Consider the following 25,873-nt stretch of genomic DNA (forward strand, 5'->3'; position numbering starts at 1 on the left):
TAGTAGTAACAGGATTGTTCCGAGTCAGCATGGATTTACGAAGGGGAAATCATGCTTGACTAATTTTCTGGAATTCTTTGAGGATGTAACTAGGAAAATTGACAGGGGAGAGCCGGTGGATGTGGTGTACCTTGACTTTCAGAAAACATTTGACAAGGTTCCACATAGGAGATTAGTGAGCAAAATTAGAGCACATGGTATTGGAGGTAGGGTACTGACATGGATAGAAAATTGGTTGACAGACAGAAAGCAGAGTGGGGATAAATGGGTCCCTTTCAGAATGGCAGGCAGTAACTAGTGGGGTACCGCAAGGGTCCATGCTGGGACCGCAGCTATTTACAATATACATTAATGACTTGGATGAAGGGATTAAAAGTACCATTAGCAAATTTGCAGATGATACAAAGCTGGGTGGTAGTGTGAACTGAGGAAGATGCTACGAGGTTGCAGGGTGACTTGGACAGGTTGTGTGAATGGGCGGATGCATGGCAGATGCAGTTTAATGTGGATAAGTGTGAGGTTATCCACTTTGGTGGTAAGAATAGGAAGGCAGAGTATTATCTGAATGGTGTCAAGTTAGGAACAGGGGACGTACAACGAGATCTGGGTGTCCTAATGCATCAGTCACTGAAAGGAAGCATGCAGGTACAGCAGGCAGTGAAGAAAGCCAATGGAATGTTGGCCTTCATAACAAGAGGAGTTGAGTATAGGAGCAAAGAGGTCCTTCTGCAGTTGTACATGGCCCTAGTGAGACCGCACCTCGAGTACTGTGCAGTTTTGGTCTCCAAATTTGAGGAAGGATATTCTTGCTTTTGACGGCATGCAGCATAGGTTTACTAGGCTAATTCCCGGAATGGCTGGACTGTCATGTGTTGAAAGACTGGAGCGACTAGGCTTGTATACACTGGAATTTAGACGGATGAGGAGATCTTATCGAAACGTATGAGATTATTAAGGGGTTGGACACGTTAAAGGCAAGAAACATGTTCCCAATGTTGGGGGAGTCCAGAACAAGGGGCCACAGTTTAAGAATAAGGGCCATTTAGAACTGAAATGAGGAAAAACTTTTTCAGTCAGAGAGTTGTGAATCTGTGGAATTCTCTGCCTCAGAAGGCAGTGGAGGCCAATTCTCTGAATGCATTCAAGAGAGAGCTAGATAGAGCTCTTAAGGATAGCGGAGTCAGGGGGTATGGGGAGAAGGCAGGAACGGACGATGATTGAGAATGATCAGCCATGATCACATTGAATGGCGGTGCTGGCTCGAAGGGCCGAATGGCCTCCTCCTGCACCTATTGTCAATAAGATCCCCTCTCATCCATCTAAATTCCAGTCGCTCCATTCTTTCAACGTATGACCCTTTGCTATTGGTGTGCTTGTCCAAGTGTCCATTAAATGTTATTGTGCCCACCTCCACCACGTTTGCTTGTTCCATATGCCACCACTCTGTGTGAAAAGGTTGCCCCTCAGTTTCCTGTTAAATATTTCCCCTCACACCTAAAAACCATATTCTCTAGTTTTAGAGTCCCCTGCCCTATTGAAAAGACTGTGACTATTAAAATGATCTATGCCCCACATGATTTTACATAGAAGGTTGCCCTCATAGATGGCACAATGGCGCAGCTGGTAGAGCTGCTGCTTCACCCCGTCAGATACCCGGGTTTGATCCTGCCCGTTGGTGCTGTCTGTGTGGAGTTTCAATGTTCTCCCTGTGACCACGTGGGTTTCCTCTCATATCTCAAAGACCTGTGGGGTTTATAGGTTAATTGGCTGCCCCTGGTTTTTAGGAAGTGGATGAGAAAGTATGATAGCATAGAAGTAGTTTGAACAGGTGATTGGTGGTTGGCGTGGACATGGTTGGCCAGGGGGCTTTTTACCCAAAGCAGGGGAATGGCGCTCTCTTGAATGCATTCAGAGAATTGGCCTCCACTGCCTTCTGAGGCAGAGAATTCCACAGATTTACAATTCTGACTGAATTTTTTTTTCCTCGTCTCCGTTCTAAATGGCCTACCCCTTATTCTTAAACAGTGGTCCCTGGTTCTGGACTCCCCCAACATTGGGAACATGTTTCCTGCCTCTAATCCAACCCCTTAATAATCTTTCCCCTGCAACCGCACGAGATGCAACACCTGTCCCTTTACCTCCCCCCTCAACTCCATCCAAGGACCCAAACAGTCTTTCCAGGTGAGACAAAGGTTCACTCCAACCTCATCTATTGCATCCGCTGCTCTGGATGTCAACTTATTTACATCGGCGAAACCAAGCGCAGGCTCGGCGATCGCTTCGCTGAACACCTGCGCTCGGTCCGCATTAACAAAACTGATCTCCCGGTGGCCGAGCACTTCAACTCCCCCTCCCATTCCCAGTCTGACCTTTCTGTCATGGGCCTCCTCCAGTGCCATAGTGAGGCCCACCGGAAATTGGAGGAACAGTACCTCATATTTCGCCTGGGCAGTTTGCAGCCCAGTGGTATGAACGTCGACTTCTCCAACTTTAGATAGTCCCTCTGTCCCTCCCTTCCCCTCCCGCTTCCCAGATCTCCCTCTATCTTCCTGTCTCCACCTATATCCTTCCTTTGTCCCGCCCCCCTGACATCAGTCTGAAGAAGGGTCCCGACCCGAAACGTCACCCATTCCTTCTCTCCCAAGATGCTGCCTGACCTGCTGAGTTACTCCAGCATTTTGTGAATAAATCGATTTGTACCAGCATCTGCAGTTATTTTCTTATACCCCTTAATAATCTTAAATGTTTCGATAAGATCCCCTCTCATCCCAGGTCAAGTCAAGTCAAATCTATTTGTCACATACACATACACAATGTGCAGTGAAATGAAAGTGGCAATGCCTGCGGATTGTGCACAAAAAAGAATTACAGTTACAGCATATAAATAAAGTTAATAAGTTACTATAGTGTAGACAAAAATTTCATCTCTGGGGTTATAAAATTTGACAGTCCTGATGGCCTGTGGGAAGAAACTCCGTCTCATCCTCTCCGTTTTCACAGCGAGACAGCGGAGGCGTTTGCCTGATCGTAGCATCTGGAACAGTCCGTTACTGGGGTGGCAGGGGTCCCTCATGATCTTGCTTGCTCTGGATCTGCACCTCCTGATGTATAGGTCCTGCAGGGGGACGAGTGTAGTTCCCATGGTGCGTTCTGCCGAACGCACTACTCTCTGCAGGGCCATCCTGTCCTGGGCAGAGCTGTTCCCAAACCAGACTGTAATGTTGCCGGACAGGATGCTCTCTACAGCCCCAGAGTAGAAGCAATGAAGGATCCTCAGAGACACTCTGAATCTCCTCAGTTGTCAAAGGTGGTAAAGGCGCTGCTTTGCCTTACCCACCAGTGCGGCAATGTGCGTTGCCCACGTCAGATCCTCTGTGATGCGGACTCCCAAGTATTTAAAACTGCTCACCCTATCCACAGTAGACCCATTTATCTCCAGTGGCGTGTACGTCCTTGGATGTTTAGCTCTTCTGAAGTCCACAATCAGCTCCTTTGTTTTAGTGACATTCAAGAGGAGGCTATTGTCCTGACACCAGAGTGCCAGATCAGCCACCTCCTCCCGGTAGGCCTTCTCATCATTGTTGGAGATCCGGCCCACCACCACAGTGTCATCAGCAAACTTGATGATGGAGTTTGAGCTGAACCTGGCCCCACAGTCATGTGTGTACAGGGAGTACAGTAGGGGGCTAAGGACGCAGCCCTGGGGGGATCCTATGTTCAGGGTGAGGGAGCTAGATGTGTGTTCCCCCATCCTGACTACTTGGGGCCTGGCGGTGAGAAAGTCCAGGACCCAGGCACACAGAGGGGTGCTAAGCCCCAGTTCCAGCAGCTTCTCAACCAGTCTGCTGGGGACTATGGTGTTGAATGCTGAATCCTTCTAATTTCCAGTGTATACAAGCCAAGTCGCTCCAGTCTTTCAACATATGACAGTCCCGCCATTCTGGGAATTAACCCAGTAAACCTACGCTGCACGCACTCAATAGCAAGAATATCCTTCCTCAAATTTGGAGACCAAAACTGCACACAGTACTCCAGGTGCGTTCTCACTAGGGCCCTGTACAACTGCAGAAGGACCTCTTTGCTCCTATACTCAACTCTTCTTGTTATGAAGGCCAACATTCCATTGGCTTTCTTCACTGCCTGCTGTACCTGCATGCTTCCTTTCAGTGACTGATACACTAGGACACCCAGATCTTGTTGTACGTCCCCCTTTCTTAACTTGACACCATTCAGATAATAATCTGCCTTCCTGTTCTTGCCACCAAAGTGGATAACCTCACACTTATCCAGATTAAACTGCTATGCATCCGCCCACTCACACAACCTGTCCAAGTCACCCTGCAACCTCCTCAACGGAGATGCGACCTTTACCGTGTTGTGTCTCCGTTCGCGCTACGGCCTAACACTGTGGAGTCGGCGGCCTCCAGCTGGGATCGACCTTGAAGACTCCAGTCGCAGGGCCTGGACTTACCATCTCGGAGGCTTCGGCCGTGGGCCCTGCAGGACCGCAACATCGGGAGTTCGCAGGTCCCTGACTGGCGACTGGCTTTCGGGAGCTCCAGCCGTAGCAGCTTCGACCGCCCCGAAGCGCGAGGTTTGATTAACCCGCTCGCAGGCCCCTCATCGCCCTGCGTGGCCTGGCCGCGGCACCTTCCATCACCCGGTGGGAGCTCAGGACCTTCATCGGTCTGCTCGGCTCGGCCCTGGGACTTTCCATCGCACGGTCGGGGCTTCAAAAGTCGGGAGCCTCGATCGCCTCGTGGCACCACGGGAGAAGAATGAGGAGGAGATAAGACTTTTCTTTGCCTTCCATCACAGTGCGGGTGTGCCTGGAGCAATCACTGTGATGGCTGTTTGTGTTAAAAATTGTAATTGTGTGTCTTGTGTTCTTTAATGTCTACTGCCGGACCCTGACGTGAGAGGACGCTGGCACTATTTGTTCGCCGCTTCTCCGTTAGGACAGTTCGTTTGTTTGTTTTTATGTCTTGACTGTTTTTGTAAAGCGTCTTTGAGCATCTGGAAAAGCGCTATAAAAAATAAATGTTTATTATTATTATAGTATCTTCCTCACAGTTCACACTACCACCCAGCTTTGTATCATCTGCAAATTTGCTAATGGTACATTTAATCTCTTCATCCAAGTCATTAATGTATATTGCTGCGGTCCCAGCACCGAGCCTTGCGATAATACGTCTTAATGTGTTACTGATTACAGCAGTTGCAATGCACTAAAGTATAAAGAATGCCTACGCTGTTAAATTTAAATGGCTAATAATGATTACAGCAGTTACAATGTAACAAACTAATATACAAAATACAACAGTTGCAGTCCAGAGATAACCACCCTCGACATCCTACTTCTCAGTCTTCCGAACTCTCTAAACTCGCGTTGCAATATCTCCTTCCTCTTCCTCCAAACGTCGTTCGTGCCCACGTGCACAACTACTTCCGGTTGATCTCCTTCCCTCGCTAGGATGTTCTGAAGCCGGTCCGTGATGTCCTGAACCCTGGCACCAGGGAGGCAACAGACCATCCTCATGTCCCGCCTTCCGCCACAGAATCTACTGTCCGTACCTCAGACAATGGTGCCACCCACTACTATGGCTCTTCCTGACTTTGGTCTCGCCGGTCGAGTCTCCTTGCCTGGATTAGAGCCCCCAACTTGTCCGCCGCTCGGACTGGAAACGTCTTCTGACCCGACAGCTCCCAAGAGGGTGTACCTGTTTGCAATAGGCACAGCCACGAGGGTCTCCTGTAGTCCACGTTCACTCCCCTTTGAAACGGTCTCCCACCTTCGCTCGACCTGGACCCTTGGCGTGACAGCCTCACAGTAGGTCCTGTCCAGGAAACTCTTGCATTCCCAGATGGCCCTGAGGTCATCCAGCTGCTTTTCCAACTCCACCACACGTCCATTCAGGAGCTGCACCTGGACACAGTTCTTGCAGGTGTAGCTCCCAGAAGCTCCAGCGGTGTCCCTACCTTCCCACATCCTGCAGGAAACACACTGCACCAACTTATCTGCCATTACTTTATTGTCTAAAAACAAATCAGGCTCAAAAACAACTGTAACCTCCTCACCCCAGCCTCCTCGCCGAAGACTCGCAGCCGAAGACTCGCACTTTTCTCACAGGGCACTTCCCTCGACAGGGCTGCACCCCTTGTGCAAGCCTTGTTTATACCAGTCACTAAATTGTCTAATTGGCCAATTTACCAAACTTCTAATTTAATTGATCAGCCAATCCACGTAGTCACTCCTATCCTGCCTTCCTCTGATGAGCTTGGAGGTATGCGCTTCACTGACTGACTGCTAGCGTCCCTTTGGCGCTTTTTTAAACGGACCTCTTACCTTCAATGATGGCCGGTATGGGCAAGTTGGGCTGAAGGGCCCGTTTCCACGCTGTATCACTCTATGACTCTGGCCTGTTTCCATGCAATTGACTGCCTGTATTTTGAATCTACCCGACAGTAAACTTTACTCAGATCATTAACAAACCCTTAATCATCGTGAAGTAAAATGTCTTAAATAGCTGTTCCCTTCTCTCCTTAACATGCTGATTGGGAAGCTTTCTCTGATATGGTGCATCCTCTACACTTTACTGCTCAGTTTGTTCCTCCTGTGTGATCTGCAAAATGTGTGCAAATGCCTGATTTAATTTCAGACGGTGTATTTATTTTCTGCTTGATGGTTTTTGTATTGATGCTAATGCTGGATTCTCTCTGTAGGATATAAATGATGAGGAAATTGATGCTGAACTAGCAATAATCCACGCCCAGATGGCCTACGTTATGCAGCTCCAAGGCCGGAACGATGATGCCGTGCAACTTTACAATCAAGTGATCAAACTGAAGTAAGAAATAAAAGATTTGCTAATGGGCCACGTGAAAGATTACCGTGTTGGAGTCTCATTTTTGTTTTCTCCCATTGTTGCAGGCCCTCGGATGTTGGACTCCTTGCTGTAACAGCCAATAATATCATCACACTCAACAAGGTACCTCACACTTGCCTGAATGAAACTCCATGAGCAGTTCCTTCACCCACTCGCGGAGTTGATCAAGGTCCCCGATTTGCTGAGGTCATAGAGTGATACAGTGTGGAAACAGGCCCTTCAGCCCAACTCACCCACACCAGCCAACATGTCCCAGCTACACTAGAGTTATAGAGTGATACAGTGTGGAAACAGGCCCTTCAGCCCAACTCACCCACACCGGCCAACATGTCCCAGCTATACTAGAGTTATAGCGTGATACAGTGTGGAAACAGGCCCTTCGGCCCAACTCTCGGGTACCCCTCGGATTCCTGTTAAATCTTTTCCTCTTCACCTTGAACCTATGTCCTCTGGTCCTCGATTCCCCTATTCTGGGCAAAGGACTCTGATTTTGTAATTCATTAGGTCTATTAGTCTTTTTTTCAATTTGAGTTGTGGAATGCTCCACTGCAGAGTTGTGCCAATCATTTATTTTTCTCATTTGAGACCTGCTCGCTTCTCATGCTTCAAAGCTGTCAGTGCCAGATTTATCAAAACTGCGGCCTGGTGTTAAAATGATTGCTGAAGCCCATCAGTGTGTGACCCTGAGCTCCGGAGGCTGGCACACCGCACGGTGTGAGATGACTTGGCTGATTGTTCACGGTGGTAATCCTCTACAGCCAGCTCTGCTGAAAGAGGGCTCAGCTGTCACGAGTAGTGTGCCAGCCTGAACCGGAATGAGAATCCGGGCCATGGAGGCAGGGGTCGACACATTCAGCAGTCCTGATGCAGATCTGAGGGAAAGGCAGAACTGCCTGTTACAGTCCAGAGGTGAGGGGTCAGTGTACTAGGGGAAGGGACTGGCCCGTGCCAATTTTCAGATGAAACATTGAACACGTGATCTTGGGCATAAACCACCCACCCTTTTTGAGCTTTAAAATAGTGATTTTGTGCAGAGTTAGTATATTTTCTGGCACATGCTTCGAAAAGTTCAAAAAAGTCACGCAAACGTTGTGATGAAAACTTAAATCATCAAGGCTTTTTTTAATTGTTTCAACAGACTTTTTCACTTGCAATAAATTCTAGAGTTTTCTGAGATCTACTTGTTTCTCAGAGGTTGCCATGTCAACTTTTAAACAGCAATGAGTTCCTCTCATTTCAATGTTGAAGTAAGAAATAAGATTTGTGCTTTACAAAGGATGTTTTAAGGCATCAGATCTGATTTTTTTTGGTGAAAATTAGTTTGGACCTTGTTATGTTCATTTGTCATACCACGATACTTTAATAATTTCATGCTTTTTTTAAAAGTGACACCAGTAAAGTTCGCATTTATACTTTTGTGGGACAGGCAGCATCTATGAAGAGAAGGAAAAGGTGACATTTTGGGTCAAGACCCTCCTTCAGATTGAGAGTCAGGGGAGAGGTATGGAAGGGTAACGTGAGAAAACCACAGATCAAAGCAGACGGTCCTTGTCATCTTTCCCCCAGCCATCAATGAATCACTACATTTCCTTATCGTCTGCTTTGATCTGTTGTTTTCACACCTTGCCCTTCCATATCTCGAGACTCACTCTCCTCTGACTATTCAGTGTGAAGAGAGGTCTCGACCTAAAAAGTCACCCTTTCCTTCTCTTCAGAGATGCTGCCTGTCCCGCTGAGTTACTCCAGCATTTTGTGTCTATCTTTGGTGTAAACCAGCATCTGCAGTTCCTTCCTTCACATTTACGATTCGCTAAAACTTTATTCATCTCCGGAGGGAAATTGGTCTGCCAACAATCACAACACACAACAAGGTACACGAAAACTTGAAATTTAAAGTGGGAAAAAAAGAAAAGGACAAGTGACTGTTGTCTGGCTGCCATTTGCACTGTGCCTTCAGTGGAACAAATGAACAAACAAACATAGACATATCCCCCTGGGCAGGGAATTCTAAACTAGAGTACCCCCTCCCCTTTAGTCTCCCACCATCCCTCATGACTGTCCCCCCAACCTGGGTCCTCCATTGTCTTCCCTGCCCTCCCACCTCACGATCCACTGCCATCGAGATCCCCACCACCGCCGCCGAGACCCCACCACCACCACCGCCGAGACCCCACCACCACCGCCGCCAAGACCCCACCACCACCGCCGCCGAGACCCCACCACCACCACCGCCGCCGAGACCCCACCACCACCACCGCCGCCGAGACCCCACCACCACGGCCGCCGAGACCCCACCACCACCACCGAGACTCCACCACCACCGCCGAGACCCCACCACCACCGCCGCCGAGACCCCACCACCACCACCGCCGAGACCCCACCACCACCACCACCAAGGTTCCACCCCCTGCCGGGGCCCCACCACCACCGCCGAGACCCCAGCCGGGGCCCCCCCACCACCGAGGCCCCACCACCACTGCCGAGACCCCACCACCGAGTCCCCCACCGCCGCCGAGGCTCGTTCGTCGCAGGCAATCCTCGCTGTCTCCTGGACGGCCGGTGGGGTGAATCGGGCCTGCCGAGGCGCGTTCCAGTTGTTCGGCGGGTGGATCGGGCCCGCGGAGCTCCCCTGGACACTCCCGCCGTTATAATTTTGTTTCTGAAAGCTTCCAACGCGTCTTAAATTGTTCCCTGCAGGACCAAAATGTGTTTGATTCAAAGAAAAAAATGAAACTGACCAATGCAGAAGGAGTGGAACATAAACTCACCCACCGACAGCTGCAGGCGATAGAAGTCAATAAAGCCTTGCTGGCCATGCACACAAACCAGGTAATGTGTAAATGCAGCACACATCTTCACAGCATCTCGTTAATTCTATGGGACATAGACACAGTGGGACACAGAATTAAAGTATCAGGAGACTGAAAATGCCGGGTCACCTTCACTGCCTGAACAGAGGCTTCAACAGTCCTCTCTGAAACCTGTCATTTATCTGTGTTTGTTTCCGAAACCAGGTGCCTCCAGTAAACCGAGCCAAGATAGGAGTATAGGAGTAAAGAGTTCTTGTGCAGTTGTATAGGGCCCTGGTGAATTTGTGGAATTCTCTGCCACAGAGGGTAGTGGAGGCCAAATCACTGGATGGATTTAAGAGAGAGTTGGATAGAGCTCTAGGGGCTCGTGGAATCAAGGGATATGGGGAGATGGCAGGCACGGGTTATTGATTGTGGATGATCACCCATAATCACAATGAATGGCGGTGCTGGCTCGAAGGGCCGAATGGCCTCCTGCACCTATTTTCTATGTTTCTAAGATAATATTCTCTCAAATAATTGTAAAAGTATATGAAAATTAGGTAAAACCATTTATTACTTGTGTAATGTAAAGTTCATTGCCATATTTAACAGGATAATGAGGTGCAGATAGAATGAAAAAAATTGCGTCCAGCCTTGCACACAAAATCTTCAAGTTTTGCAAGCAATATATTACTAGAAACTGTAGAGCAATTGTGCTGATTCCAATTCTGATTCTGGGCAATACTCATTCTAATGTTGGTCTCCTGTATGTACTGATTATAGAGGTAGACATGCAGTAACCATGCAGAATGTGATGGCTACCAACAACTCATCCAACACAACCATTTTCTAATATTCGGCCATAATACTAACACCTCCAATAAGCCATTGGTCAGACTTCCCATTGCAAAAACAAACCTTGACTCTCGCCGTCTGCCTCCTTTCCTCTTCAGTTTTGGATCCAATTTGCAAATTGCTCTGGAAGCCGCAGGCCTTGCCGTTTGGACCAATCGCTCATGTACAATTTTGTCATGAGCCTGACTTATCATATCATATCATCATATCATATATATACAGCCGGAAACAGGCCTTTTCGGCCCACCGAGTCCGTGCCGCCCAGTGATCCCCGTACATTAACACTATCCTACACCCACTAGGGACAATTTTTACATTTACCCAGCCAATTAACCTACATACCTGTACGTCTTTGGAGTGTGGGAGGAAACCGAAGATCTCGGAGAAAACCCACGCAGGTCACGGGGAGAACGTACAAACTCCTTACAGTGCAGCGCCCGTAGTCAGGATCGAACCAAACAACTCGGCAGCACTCAAGGGTTACCTGTTCAAAATATACGGTCAAATTAGTCAGACAGAATCTCAGCTTCACAAAGCCATACTTGTCCTTCATTAATCCCTGCTTCATGGAAAATAGGTGCAGGAAGAGGCCATTTGGCCCTTCGAGCCATTCATTGTGATCATGGCTGATCATCCACAATCAGTAACCCGTGCCTGTTTTCTCCCCATATCCCTTGATTCCACTAGCCCCTAGAGCTCTATCTAACTCTTTTAAATTCATCCAGTGAATTGGCCTCCACTGCCTTCTGTTGCAGAGAATTCCAGAAATTCACAACTCTCTGGGTGAAAAAGCCTTTTCTCATCAGTTTTAAATGGCCTCCCCTTTATTCTTAGACTGTGGCCCCTGGTTCTGGACTCCACCAACATTGGGAACATTTTTCCTGCATCGAGCTTGTCCAGTTCCTTTATTTTATGTTTCTATAAGATCCCCTCTCATCCTTCTAAATTCCAGTGAATACAAGCCCAGTCTTTCCAATCTTTCCTCATATGGGTTACTGGCCTTCATTAGCCGGGGCATCGAATATAAAAGTAGGGGGGTAATGATGGAATTGTACAGATCACTGGTGAGGCCACAGCTGGAGTATTGTGTACAGTTCTGGTCACCACATTATAGAAAGGATGTGATAGCTTTGGAGAGGGTGCAGAGGAGATTCACCAGGATGCTGCCAGAGATGAAGGGCCTCGGCTATGAGGAGAGACTGGGCAGACTGGGGTTGTTTTCCCTGGAGCAGAGAAGGCTGAGAGGGGACATGATCGAGGTGTACAAGATCATGAGGGGCATAGATAAGGTAGATGGCGGGGAACTTCTTCCACTGGTGGAAGGTTCAACAACGGGGGGACATAGATACAGGGTAAGGGGAGGGAGGTTTCGGGGGGATGTGAGAAATAACTTTTTCACCCAGAGGGTGGTTGGAGTCTGGAACTCACCGCCTGGGGTGGTGGTGGAGGCGGGAACACTCACAACGTTTAAGAGGCATTTGGATGGGCACTTGAAATGCTACAACATTCAGGGCTACGGTCCAAATGCGGGAAAATGGGATTAAAATTAGACTGTGTTTGGTAACGGGCGGCGCGGACACGATGGGCCGAAGGGCCTCGTTCTGTGCTGTAGGACTCTATGACTCTATGACAGTCCCATCATCCCGGGGATTAACCTGGTGAACCTACGCTGCACTGCCTCAATAGCAAGGACGTCCTTCCTCAAATGCTGATTAATTTGCCCCTCAAGAATATTTTGCACCAGTGTCCCTGCCACTGAAATTTGATCATATCTGTTATTACCTGGCATAATGTTGCTGCCCTTGTTGAATAATGGTACCGTACCTGTCGTTCCCCCAGTCATCGAGCACTTCTGTGACCAAAGAGAGATGAATATTTCTATCAGAGCCCCAGCAGTGTCATCCTCGCCTCCCATAGCGATACATCTACCTGTTTATTGCTGTAGGATTCCACTGTCCCCCTCCTGAACTGTTCACCTGTAATGTCCTCTGTAGCAAATACAGATGAGAGATATTCATTTCAGACCTCCCTTTGGTTTCACAGTTTAAGTTTATTGTTGTCGTGTGAAAGGCTTTCCAATCAGATCAATAATACTATACATAAACACAATCAAACCAAAGTCAACTACTGTAGGGAGAGAGATGGGCGAGATACTAAGTGCAAAATATAGTTCTCAGTATTATAGCCCATCTGTTCCAAAGACACAGTCTAATGTGCTCAATGGGGTAGAGGTGCATTGGACAGTACCCTATCTGCTGTGATGGAGGCGGTGAGATCAAGGAAGGGGAAGGAGGTGGTGGAGATGGTCCAAGTTAATTTAAGTGCAGGATGGAAATGCGAGGTGAAGGTAATGAAGTCCATGAGTCCTGCATGGGTGCAGGAGGTAGCCCCGATGCAGTTGGCGGAGATAGAGCCGAAATAGGGACGGACGGACTCTACAAAGAGGCAGGCATAGCTGGGGCCCATATGAGTGCCCACGGCTACGCCTTGGATTTGGAGGAAGCGGGAGGAGTCGAAGAAGTTGTTGAGAGTGAGGAGCAGCTCTGCTAGGCAGAGAAGAGTGTTCATTGAGAGAAATTGGCTGGTCCTGTGGTCGAGGAAGAAACTGAGGGATTCAAGGCCTTCCTGTTGGGGGGGTGGATGTGTAGTGTGACTGAACATCCATCGTAAAGATGAGGGACCGAGGGCCTGGAAAATGGAGGTCATTAAAGAGACGAAGGGCATATGAGGAGTCTGGCACAAACTAAACTTGTCTTGACCAAGGTCATGGAAATTAAATCCCTGAGGTCTGACCAAGTCGATCCTTGGACATTGTGGGAAGCAAGGAACACAATTGTTGGCTCCCTGACAGAGAATTTAGTACCTTCTTTAGCCATGGGTGAGGTACTGGGAGATTGGAGGGTGGCTAATGTGATACCTTAAGAAAGTTTGCAAGGACAAGCCTGGGAACTAGATGCTGGTGACCCCAACATCAGTACTTGGGAGGTTATTAGTGGAGAATCTGGGAGATGGGGTCTATCGTGTCTTGGAAAGGCAAGATCTGATTACGAATAACAGCATGGCTTTGTGCGTGAAAAGTCATGGCCCATGAGTTTGATTTTTTTTCTACAGAGATGGCCGAGAGGATTGAGGAAGACATGGCAGTTGTGCACGTGCTTTCGCAAGGCTTTTGACAAGGTCCTATATGCTAGGCTAGTCCAGGTCAGATATGGGATCCAGAGTGAGCTTGCCAATCACACACAAATTGGCTTGGTGTGGCAGTGAAGGGTTTGTTCAGGTTTAGTTTTGTTTAGTTTAGAGATACAGCACGGAAACAGGGCCTTCGGCCCACCGGGTCCACGCCGACCAGCGATCCCTGCACACTAACACTATCCTACACCCACTAGGGATAATTTTTACATTTTTATCAAGCCAATTAACCTACAAACCTGTACGTCTTTGGAGTGTGGGAGGAAACCGAAGATCTCGGAGAAACCCCACACAGGTCACGGGGAAAACGTACAAATTCCGTACAGACAGCACCCATGGTCGTGATGGAACCCGGGTCTCCGGGGCTGCATTCAGTGTAAGGCAGTAACTCTACCGTTGCCCATGGTTGGAGATCTGTGACCAGTGGTTTGCCTTCGGGATTAATTCTGGGTTCCCTGGTGTTATGTATATACAAGCTTGGTAGAGGATGTTTGGGCAACATGGTGGTTCAGCGGTAGAGTTGCTGCCTACTGCAGCATTCTGAAACATTAGCTTATTCGAGATGATTTTGGACAAGGAGCAAATCTCCTTAACTTTAGGAAGAATTTGTTTTAATTAATTTGCCACTACAAAATCTAACAGCTAATTTAGATGTTCCTCGGTCTGCCGTGCTATAAACTTGTTAACGTTCAACCGACTCACACAATCATTTTATTTGCATGGCATCATGTAGAATCACAGCTGTGCAGCGGGGAAACAAACCCTTTGCCCCACCTCGTCCATGCCGACCGAGCAAGGACCCAGAATAGAAAGAACACTCTTAACTAGTTTTGATCAATGCTCACACATTTCTCGGATAATTTGTTGAATATAAACACGCTGGCTTGATTTGTACACAGGCTGACCAGTGTCGAAAGTTGACATCAGGTTTGCAGAAGCAGGATCCAACAACACCACTGCCGGTGTTAATTCAGGCTGCACAGATGTGTCGAGAGAAACAGCACGCCAAGGCAATTGAGCTACTGGAGGTAGGCCCGGCTGGGAAATAAACTAAATTAACGCCCGATTGGAGTTAAACTTGAGATCTGCTGGCTTCATCAATAGTGTTTAATTGTCATGTGTACAGGGAATTACATTCTTACTCACTGCAGGAAAATAACTGCAGTTGCCATAAATCAATCAATGCTGAAGGGCTCAGGGAGCCCACGGAGATGACCTCTCTTCCTTCATTCATCACAGTAAAAGTTAAATAGTTAAATCGATACGATAGGATAAAACTTTATTCATCCCCAGAGAGAAATTGGTCTGCCAACAGTCGAAACACACAACAAGGTACACGAAAACATGAAATTAAAATTAAATTAAAAGTGAGGGGAAAAAAAGAAAAGGACAAGCAGCTGTTAGGTGGCTGTTCACGGCGGTCCCCTCACACCGGGTCCTTCATTGTTCACGGCGGACCCCTCACACTGGGTCCTTCATTGTTCACGGCAGTCCCATCAAGCCGGGTCCTTCATTGTTCACGGCAGTCCCCCCACGCCGGACCATTCATTGTCTTCCCCTCATGCTCACCGGACACTCCCGCCGAACGCACGGCTCCCCGGGACACTCCCGCCGCACGCACGGCTGCCCGGGACACTCCTGCCGCACGCACGGCTCCCCGGGACACTCCCGCCCCGCGCACGGCTCCCCGGGACACTCCCGCCCCGCACACGGCTCCCTCGGACACTCCCGCCACACGCACGGCTCCCCCGGACACTCCCGCCACACGCACGGCTCCCCCGGACACTCCCGCCACACGCACGGCTCCTCCAGACACTCTCGCCACACGCACAGTCCCCGAACTCTCCCGCCGCACGCATGGCTGCCCGGACACTCCAGCCACACGCACAGCTCCCCGGGACACTCCCGCCCCGCACACGGCTCCCCGGACACTCCCGCCGTACGCACGGCTCCCCGGAACACGGTTAGGATTGTATTCTCCAGAGCTCACAAAGATGGGAAGAACTTTCATCAGCACAAAAAGCGTCTTGAAGAATTCAACAGGCTGATGAGTTGAAATTGGGTTTATTGTCATGTTCTTGAGCACGGTGCGGGACAGCTACAATGAGTCTCGCTTGCAGCAGCATCACAGCCACAGGCTCAGACAATGCACACAACTATTACACATAAATCACATAATATCATGAAAAGAAAAAGACCAAGAAATAAATTAGACCTACATTTAACATAAATAACACCTTTTTTTAAACGGCATCCATTCCTCCTCTCCAGAAATGCTGCCTGACCTGCTGAGTTACTCCAGCAATTTGTGTCTACCTTCGATTTAAACCAGCATCTGCAGTTTCCTTCCTACACAAAGCGTGCAATGTTCCCTTGCAATGCTGTCATCTCACAATTACCAACGGGCAAGATCTGCAGAAATATAGTTTGAAAGAAAGTCCATGTTGGTGCAAGAGCTGGCCCCTAGTGTTCTGTAGCGGTAGGTCACGGTACCATGAGGCTTTAAATGTAGCAGTACTGGTCACTGCATCATGAGGCTTTAAATGTAGCACCACTGGTCACGGCATCATGAGGCTTTAAATGTAGCGGTAATGGTCACTGCATCATGAGGCTTTAAATGTAGCACCACTGGTCACGGCATCATGAGGCCTTAAATGTAGCGCTACTGGTCACGGCATCATGAGGCTTTAAATGTAGCGCTACCTGTCACAGCGCTGTGAACCACGGACTTCTGCAAAAAGTCTTATTACAGCGCTTTACTGTGATGTAACCATTTTTATTTTGTTGTTTAAGAACCATGAGTTAACATAAGTATTTCGATGCATTTTGACTTGAAGGATTTCTTGGAGAACCACCCAGAAAATGAAGTTGAACTGAAGATGACAATGGCACAGTTATACCTTGTCCAAGGTGGGTGTCCTGCTCTCTCGATGGTAACGCCGCGGCATTTTAATTATTTAACAACCCTTTTGTAATTGATGTTCAATAATTGATCATAAACGGCCATTATCTGAGTGCAGAGTGGAAAATATTGAAGATGGAAGATGATATGAAGCTGCTTGTTCTGTTCTCTCCGTTTAACTCCCGTTCTCTTTCCCAAAGGTCATGTTACAAAAGCGTGTGACATCTTAAGATCAATTGATGAGAAGACAAACAAACTTGGGATGGTAAGTTTTAGAATCGTGTTGTGGTGAAAATGATGATATCAGGTGACATGTTATGTGTACCCAGCATAGTCGGTGGTTCCGAGTCATCATTCCATACACTTTACTTTGCCAGTCTACTTCAGATTTATCAGAAGAAACCTGTAATTCTGAAGAAGGGTCTCGACCCATTCCTTCTATCCAGAGATGCTACCTGTCCACTGAGTTACTCCAGCGTTTTGTGTCTATCTTCGGTTTAAACCAGCATCTGCAGTTCTTTCCTACATTGTTTTTCCACCCTTGGATTCCTCTGATACTAATTTGCGTTAAAGATATTGATATTTTATTTCCCTGCCTTTGCCTGGTTTTAGCTCAGAATACTTCTGATAGATCGCATGCTGACTGTGTGTGTGTGCGTGTGTGGGGTGTGTGTGTGGCCCAATCACACATTTTGTACATGGACTTATAGTTCACCTTTATTTATCCGAAGAAGGGTCTCGACTTGAAACATCACCCATTCCTTATCTCCAGAGATGCTGTCTGTCCCGTTGAGTAACCCAAGCATTTTGTGTCTATCTTCACCATTATCAACATATTGGCATTCTATAAATGTACCTTGATAAAGAAATGGGTTCCTGCCATCAGACAAGAGTTCACGGAGTATGGAACTTTATACACAGGAATGGCCCCTTCAACCCACAATATCTGTACCAGGCCCGATGCCAAATTAAACTCATCTCTGCCTGCGTGTGATCCATATCTCTTCACCCCCTAAATATATATCCATGTGCCTATCTAAATGCTTTGAAAACGCCACCATTCTATCTGCCTCCACCACCACCCATGCCAGAAGGTTCACTGTGTACAATACCTGTTTCTTTAAGCATTTCCCCTTCTGCCTTAAAGCAATGCCATCTAGTCTTTGTCATTTCCACCCTGGTAGAAATGTTCTGACTCTCTACCCTATCTATGAGTCCAATCATTTTATCCACTTCTGTCAGGTCTCCCTTCAAATCTCCAACCATCCTTTGTGGTTGCATGCTGCACATTCCCACCATTCTGCCCAATCTTTCTATTTCAAGATTCCGAGGGCAGGAGTGTTCCAGGTTAAGATGAGAGTGGAAAGATTCAATAGGAACTGGAGTTTAGAAGAATGAGAGGGAATCATATAGAAACGTATAAAATTATAAAAGGACTGGACAAGCTGGATGCAGGAAAAATGTTCCCAATGTTGGGGGAGTCCAGAACCAGGGGCCACGGTCTTAGAATAAAGGGGAGGCCATTTAAAACTGAGATGAGAAAAAACTTTTTCACCCAGAGTTGTGAATTTGTGGAATTCTCCGCCACAGAGGGCAGTGGAGGCCAATTCTCTGAATGAATTTAAAAGAGAATTAGATAGAGCTCTCGCGGAATCAAGGGATATGGGGAGAAGGCAGAATATGCGCCCTTTTCTATGCTTCTATGGACGCATAGAGGTTGTGAGGGTTGTGGCAAAACCTGGGCAGGTTGGGCAAGCATACATGGGGCATCTGGGTCGGTAAGTGCACATTGGGCTGAGGAGCCTGTTTCGGTGCTGTGTGGTCATACGATCCATGGACCCCCTCTCACCTTAAGCCCATGCCCTCTAGGTTTAGAATCCTCTACCTTGGGGAAAAGCTGAGGAGCATTCACTTTATCCGTGCCACTCATTATCTTGTACACCTCTAAGGTCACCCCTCAGCCTCCTACACTCCAAAGGAAAAATTCCCAACCTATCCAGCCTCTCCCTATAACTGAAGCCTGCGATCCCAGGCAACATCTCTTTTGTGCCCTTTCCAACTTAGTTCTATCCATCCTCTATCTGGCGTCCAGACCTACACTTATGACTCCCAAGTGTGGCCTCAACAATGACTTGTTTAGCTGTCCCAACGTCTGTGGACACAAGGAACTGCCGATGCTGGTTTATAGAAAAAGACACAGAGTGCTGGAGTAACTCAGCGGCTCAGGCAGCATCTCTGGAGAACATGGATCGGTGATGTTTTAGGTCAGGACCGTTCAGCTGATTCTAGTAGGGGAGTAGAAAGCTGGAAGAGAGTTGGGAGTGGGACAAAGTCTGGCAGATGATGGGTAGATACAAGTGAGGGGAGAGATGAAAATACAAGAAGTGTGAGATAAGGAGATAAAGATAGAAGAGTGAATCAAAATGTGAAACGAGGAAGGAATATAGGTGGAAGAGGATGGGGGAAGGGGGAGAGGGAGAAATGGGTGCGTAATATGTCACCTATCCATGTTCGCTGGAGATTCTGCCTGACCTGCTAAGTTACTCTGACATGAGTCATTTTTTTGGTCCCAACCTTTGTACTGATTACCCTTGATCTTGATTCCCCTATACTGGCAAAATAATCTGCATTCACCCTATCTATTCCCCTCATGATTTCATACACCGCTATAAGATTATTCCTTAACACAGGAGGCTGTGTTCTAAGGAATGAAGTCTTAGCTTGTCCAATACCTCCCCATAGCTTGAGCTCTTGATTTCTGCCAAAATCCTTATAAATCTTCTCTGCGCTCTTTCCAGATATTTTCCTTAGGAAAGAGATGAAGGGGAATTTTAGTCAGAAGGAGGTGAATCTGTGTAATTAATTGCCATAGACGGCCGACATTGGCTATTTTTAAAGCGGATATTGATAGATTCTTGATTAGTCAGGGTTATGGGGAGAACGCAGGAGAATGGGGTTGAGCGGGAAAGATAGATCAGCCATGCGTGAATGACAGAGTTGGGCCATCTGTCCTAAATCTACTCGTATGACTTGAACTTTTGTATAGCAGGCTGAACAAAATTGAAAAGTGCGGCTTCACCATTGTCTTGCACAACAGTAACATAACGTCCCAACTTCTAGACTCAAATCTTTGACTGATGAATGCAAAAAGACCTCTTCACCTCCCTATCCACCTGCAATGCCAGTTTCAAGTATATCTGTATTTGTACTCTGAGATCCCTCTGCTCTGAAACGTAATTATCTCCCCACAGTCTAATAATAAAGGGGAGGCCATTTAAAACTGAGATGAGAAGAAACTTTTTCACCCAGAGAGTTGTGAATTTGTGGAATTCTCTGCCACAGAGGGCAGTGGAACCCAATTCACTGGGTGAATTTAAAAGAGAGTTAGATAGAGCTCTTGGGGCTAGTGGAATCAAGGGATATGGGGAGAAGGCAGGCACGGGTTACTGATTGTGGATGATCAGCCATGATCACAATGAATGGCTGTGCTGGCTCGAAGGGCCAAATGGCCTCCTCCTGCACCTATTTTCTATGTCTATGTAATGATTTTTAGTTATTTAGAAAGTTAAGAAAATGTGTGATTTGTAACTATTGAAAATATTATTTTCTTCAACAGGTGTCTGCCTTAGTTACTATGTATAGCCATGAGGAGGATATTGATAGTGCAATAGAAATCTTCTGCCAGACTATCCAGTGGTACCAGGAACACCAGGTAACACCTGCCATGCGTTTAGTTTTTGAACATTATAAAAATGACCAATGCTTACGAAGGAAACAGCAAGATATTGGTGGGAGGATCAGCCATTGATGTTGACTTATAGGAAACGGAGTACGTGTAAAAGATTCCTCTGATTGACAGGATGCAATGAGTAATATATTGCAGGAAGGTTCAACCTTTCTATTTGCATACAAAGCCCAAAACGGGCTTGCCCCCCATATCAAAAATCTTCTAACTCAAAAAACCACTCAAACTCCAGGTCCCTCAGGTCGGCCAACTTGGGGCTACTGACAATACAATACAATACAATATCTCTTTATTGTCATTGTACAGGGGTACAACGAGATTGGGAATGCGTGTCCCATACGATGCAATAAATTAATTAACTAGTCAGTATTAATTTAAACAACCCAATGAAACAAATTGTAACAGTTTACAAACAGAATAAAGTGCAAGTAGATCTGTGCCGGATCACGGTGCGATGTGACCATCCGGCTCAGCATCCGGTTCATAGCAGCTGGGGACTGTCCCGCGGTCTAAGCTCCCCCCTCCTCCTCCCCCCCTCCTCCTCCTCCTCCCCCCCTCCTCCTCCCCCCTCCTACCCCTCCTCCTCCCTCCCCCTCACCCAGTCCATCTCCTCCTCCTCCTCCCCCCCTCCTCCTCCCCCCCATCTCCTCCCCCCCTCCTCCTCCCCCCCTCCTCCTCCCCCCCACCTCCTCCTTCCCCCCTCCTCCTTCCCCCCTCCCCTCCTCCTCCTCCTCCCTCCCTCCCCCCTGATCCTCACCCAGTCACTCCCCCCCTCCTCCTCCCTCCCCCTACACCCACCATCCCCCCCCCCCTCAACACTGCCGTCAGTCGGGCGGGTGCCCCCCTCACGGAGCGGGAGAGTGACGACACCTCCTGGCGGTCAGCACAGCCCGATTAAGGAACGGCAGGCGCGAGGCATGCCGGGATGGGCGGCTGAGCTCCGGGCGGGGGAGCACATTAGTGAAAGGTCCCGGGGGCAGGGGAGCGCATTAGTGAAAGGTCCGGGGGGCGGGGGAGCGCATTAGTGAAAGGTCCGGGGGGGAGCGCATTAGTTAAAGGTCCGGGCAGGCGGGGGAGCGCATTGGTGAAAGGTCTTGGGGGGGGGGGGAGCGCATTAGTGAAAGGTCTGGGGGGGAGGGGAAGCGCATCAGTTAAAGGTCGGGGGGGGGGAGCGCGAGCTGATCTCTCATAGGTGCACGGGTGCCATTGTGACGTCACACGCTGAAGCCCTTCAAGAAATGGGTTAGAAATGAACATTTTAAACTTTAAAATCTCTCTAGCTTTAAATATGTAGTGTCAATTTGAATGAAAGTAGTTTTAATATATGGCCAGGATAATGGTGAATATGGTGGTGCAAAAATTGTAGCGCTATGGTGTACCGTTTTGGCTGCGCGTGCGTCAAACGTTAAGCTGCCCACATACACACAAACACACGGACATCAGAGTTTTAGTAATATACTAGCGAAGAGGGCCCGTTGGGCCCATTCCCACCCCCCCCCCCATTCTCTCCTCCCCCAACCCCAATCTTACTCTTGTAGCGACCATAGAGAATGGTCCGGGTCGTCGAACCCTCAGATTGGCCAGCGAGGTCACGTGTGAACGCGACCGTGGGGATTGGTCCAGAGAGCGACATCGCTGATTGGCCAGCGTGGTCATGTGCGCTTTTGGCGCCCGAAATGTTTAGTTCGGCGAAGTCTTCGAAGAAGACAGTAAGTTTTTGATGGTTGTCCTTTACCTTGTTGTTTAACTCTGTATTCGAATATTGCGGCTGCAATAAACTTCTTCTACAACCAACAAGTTTTCGGACTCGCCATATTGGTGACCCCGACGTGATCTGGACGATCACCGACTATGCAGGAACACGACGCCTCGTTGTTGATTGCCGCGCCTGGCACACCGGAGTTAAGCGCGGTGAGCGTTCACCTTCCGTTGTTTTGGACACATTCACCGCAATCTTGGTTTGTCCACACCGAAGCTCAATTTCATATAAAGAAGATATCGGACGAATCGACGATGTATTACTACCTCGTCAGCGCTCTTATCACCGGAGACGACCACACGCGTGATGCGGTTCATCGTTAATCCGCCTGCAGAAAGCAAGTACGAGGCCATGAAGAAAGTGTTACTGCGAACCTTCGGGTTTAATAGGCATGATTGCGCTGCAAGACTTCTGCACCTACCGGACCTCGGAGATCGACGGCCATCCGTTCTCATGGCCGAAATGATGATGCTAGCCGGTGAGCATACGGATTGCCTTATGTTCGAACAGGCATTCCGAGAGAAGCTTCCTGAGGATGTCCGACTGCTGCTCACGGATTGTTCTTTTAAGGACCCCGAAGCATATGCAGCGAAAGCGAACGCGCTCATAGCGGCTAAAAACAAGGCAAGCGGTTCGATCAACAAGGTCTCGACATCAGTGACCACACCACAGCGACATCAAGATGGCGCCGCGTCTCCCGCCAGTTCTCCGAAAGCCCGCCAAAAAGATCCGCACAAGCGCGGCTGATGCTATTATCACCTACGATGGGGTAGCGAATCCCGCAACTGCCGCTCACCTTGTACCTTCGCGGGAAATGCCTCGGCCGATCGTACATAGGGGCAGTTACGATTGGCCAGAACCGACGCCTCTACGTCCACGATCGATTCACGGACACAGAATTTTTGGTGGACACGGGAGCCATCGTCAGTATAGTGCCGCCGACCGACCTCGAAACCAGAACGGGTAAGACAGGTCCCACCCTCATCGCGGTTAATGGCAGCCCCATTCGCACTTTCGGTATACGGAAGATGTCCCTTGTGTTAGGCCTCCGCACGTACGAATGGCCATTCATCATAGCAGACGTCAGACAAGCGATCCTGGGCGCAGATTTTCTCTGGGCTTTTTCACTAGTCCCTGATGTCCGCGGTAACGACCTCCGACCCTCCGCCGGCGAGGAGCCCGTCGCTCCGACAATCGCCTCCCCGCCCAGCCCTACTGTCCAGGCCGTCGTCGCGGCCCCTGACTCGTATGCTGAGATCCTGGCGGAGTTTCCAGAGCTGCTCATCCAACGTTTTGACACGCCTTCGGCCAAGCACGGCGTGGTCCATCACATCCGCACCGAGGGCCCTCCCGTTTTCGCTCGGGCCAGGAGACTACCGCCAGACAAACTGGTGGTGGCACGGGCGGAATTTAGGAAGATGGAGGAAATGGGAATTGTCCGTCAGTCCGACAGCCCGTGGGCCTCGCCGTTGCATATGGTCTCCAAGGCATCTGGGGGGTGGAGACCATGTGGCGATTATCGGCGTCTCAATGCTGTCACCACGGCTGATCGCTACCCCATACCGCACCTACAGGACTTTTCGTCTGGGCTGGAAGGAGCGGTGGTGTTCTCCAAAATCGATTTGGTGCGAGGATACCACCAGATTCCGGTGCGTCCGGAGGACATACAGAAAACCGCCACGATTACTCCGTTCGGGTTGTTTGAATGGTTGCGTATGCCTTTCGGTTTAAAGAACGCGGCACAGGCTTTCCAACGACTGATGGACCGTGTGGGTCGGGCCTTACCCTTTTTGTTTATTTATTTAGACAACATCCTGGTCGCCAGCCCCTCAGTGCAGGAACACCAGGTCCACTTGCGGACTGTGTTCCAGCGGCTCCAAGACCACGGGCTCATTATCCAACCCTCCAAGTGTCAATTCGGCCTCCCTTCTCTTGATTTTCTAGGGCACAGAATCACCCCTGCCGGCGCCTCCCCTTTGCCCGAGAAGGTGGAGGCTATCCGGGCATTTCCCAGGCCCACCACAGTAAAAGGACTACAGGAGTTCGTAGGCATGGTTAACTTCTACCATAGGTTCGTTCCGGCAGCTGCGCGGGTCATGCGCCCGCTCTTCCAGTGCCTTGCGGGAAAACCGGTAGAGTTGATATGGTCCCCGGCCGCAGAGTCGGCTTTTACAGCAGCTAAGGCAGCATTAGCAGACGCCACCATGTTGGTCCACCCGAGCCCCTCCGCCCCCACGGCCCTGACGGTTGACGCCTCTGACGTGGCGGTGGGCGGGGTCTTGGAGCAGCAGGTTGGTGGCCGTTGGCAGCCCTTGGCGTTTTTCAGCCGGCAACTAAATTCGGCTGAGCTGAAGTATAGCGCATTTGACCGAGAGCTTCTGGCCCTCTATTTAGCTGTTCGTCATTTCAGGTATTTCCTTGAGGGCCGCCCATTTGTGGCCTTTACGGACCACAAACCATTAACATTTGCATTTTTCAAATTGTCTGACCCATGGTCGGCCCGCCAGCAGCGGCACCTGACTGCTATCTCCGAATTTACCACCGATGTCCGTCATGTCGCGGGTAAGCTTAATGCCGTCGCTGACGCCCTGTCTAGACCTGCTTTTTCCCCTATTTCGGCGGTGGACTGCGAGGTGGATCCCCAGGAGCTTGCGGAGGCACAGCTTCTAGCGGATACCGCCTCGGCATACCAGTCCACCACTTCGGGATTGAAGTTGGCTCAGGTAGCCTGCGGGTCGGAAGGCACTAAAGTCTGGTGTGATGTTTCCCTTCCCCGTCCCAGGCCGGTAGTACCGCCCTCCCTTCAGCGCCGGGTTTTTGATGCCATTCATGGGCTGGCGCACCCGTCCATCCGCTCCACCTCTGCTTTGGTAGCAGCTCGGTTTGTCTGGCATGGCCTACGGAAACAGGTAGCGGGTAGGGCGCGTTCCTGCGTCCCCTGTCAGACCGCTAAAGTCCAGCGCCATGTCCAGCCCCCCGTACAGGAGTTCGAGGTCCCAGCAAGTCGTTTTTTCCACATCCACGTGGATTTAGTCGGGCCTTTGCCTTCCTCCCGGGGCTACACCCACCTCCTCACGGTGGTGGATCGGTTCACCCGGTGGCCAGAGGCTTTCCCATTGTCTGATATTTCGTCAGCGTCTTGTGCCAGGACTTTGGCCCTCCATTGGGTAGCTCGTTTCGGGGTCCCGGCAGTTATTACCACTGACAGGGGGCCGCAGTTCACTTCGTCCCTCTGGGCCGCGCTCGCAGAACTGTACGGTTCCAAGTTACAACCCACTACTGCATATCACCCCCAGGCAAATGGACTTGTAGAAAGGTTCCACCGTCAACTTAAGGCGTCCCTCAGTGCAAGGCTTGAAGGCCCGGACTGGGTAGACCAACTCCCCTGGGTTCTTGTGGGCATCCGGACTGCTCCTAAGCTAGATCTCGGTGCGTCGTCCGCGGAGCTAGTATATGGCTCGACACTTCGAGTACCCGGCGATTTGTTTCCGGACCCCTCAGACCAGCTGCCTACAGTCCCATCAGTATTAGCATCTCTCCGGGCACGGGTGGGTTCCCTGGCTCCAGTTCCGACTTCACGTCATGGGTGTCCCATGGTACATGAACCGCCTTCCCTGAAGGACTGTGAGTTTGTGTTTCTGCGAAAAGATTCCCATCGTGCCCCGTTGCAGAGGGTCTATCAAGGGCCGTTCCGGGTTTTGCGTAAGGGAACGGCTACCTTCACCTTAGACATGTGCGGCAAGA

General features: G+C 49.4%; 1 protein-coding gene across 1 annotated transcript in view; it reads left to right on the forward strand.

Annotated features, from left to right (window-relative positions):
- The window catches only part of srp72 (signal recognition particle 72), a 71,996-nt gene that overhangs the window by 26,122 nt on the left and 20,001 nt on the right, over nt 1-25,873 (forward strand). The window contains exons 7-13 of the mRNA XM_078407928.1: nt 6,724-6,848; nt 6,932-6,989; nt 9,585-9,716; nt 14,623-14,751; nt 16,561-16,633; nt 16,826-16,890; nt 20,242-20,337. Of these exons, the coding sequence (XP_078264054.1) occupies nt 6,724-6,848; nt 6,932-6,989; nt 9,585-9,716; nt 14,623-14,751; nt 16,561-16,633; nt 16,826-16,890; nt 20,242-20,337 (678 nt within the window). The remainder of the gene's footprint in view (nt 1-6,723; nt 6,849-6,931; nt 6,990-9,584; nt 9,717-14,622; nt 14,752-16,560; nt 16,634-16,825; nt 16,891-20,241; nt 20,338-25,873) is intronic.

Source organism: Rhinoraja longicauda, chromosome 1 (genome assembly GCF_053455715.1).
Source record: "Rhinoraja longicauda isolate Sanriku21f chromosome 1, sRhiLon1.1, whole genome shotgun sequence".
Taxonomy (NCBI): domain Eukaryota; kingdom Metazoa; phylum Chordata; class Chondrichthyes; order Rajiformes; family Arhynchobatidae; genus Rhinoraja; species Rhinoraja longicauda.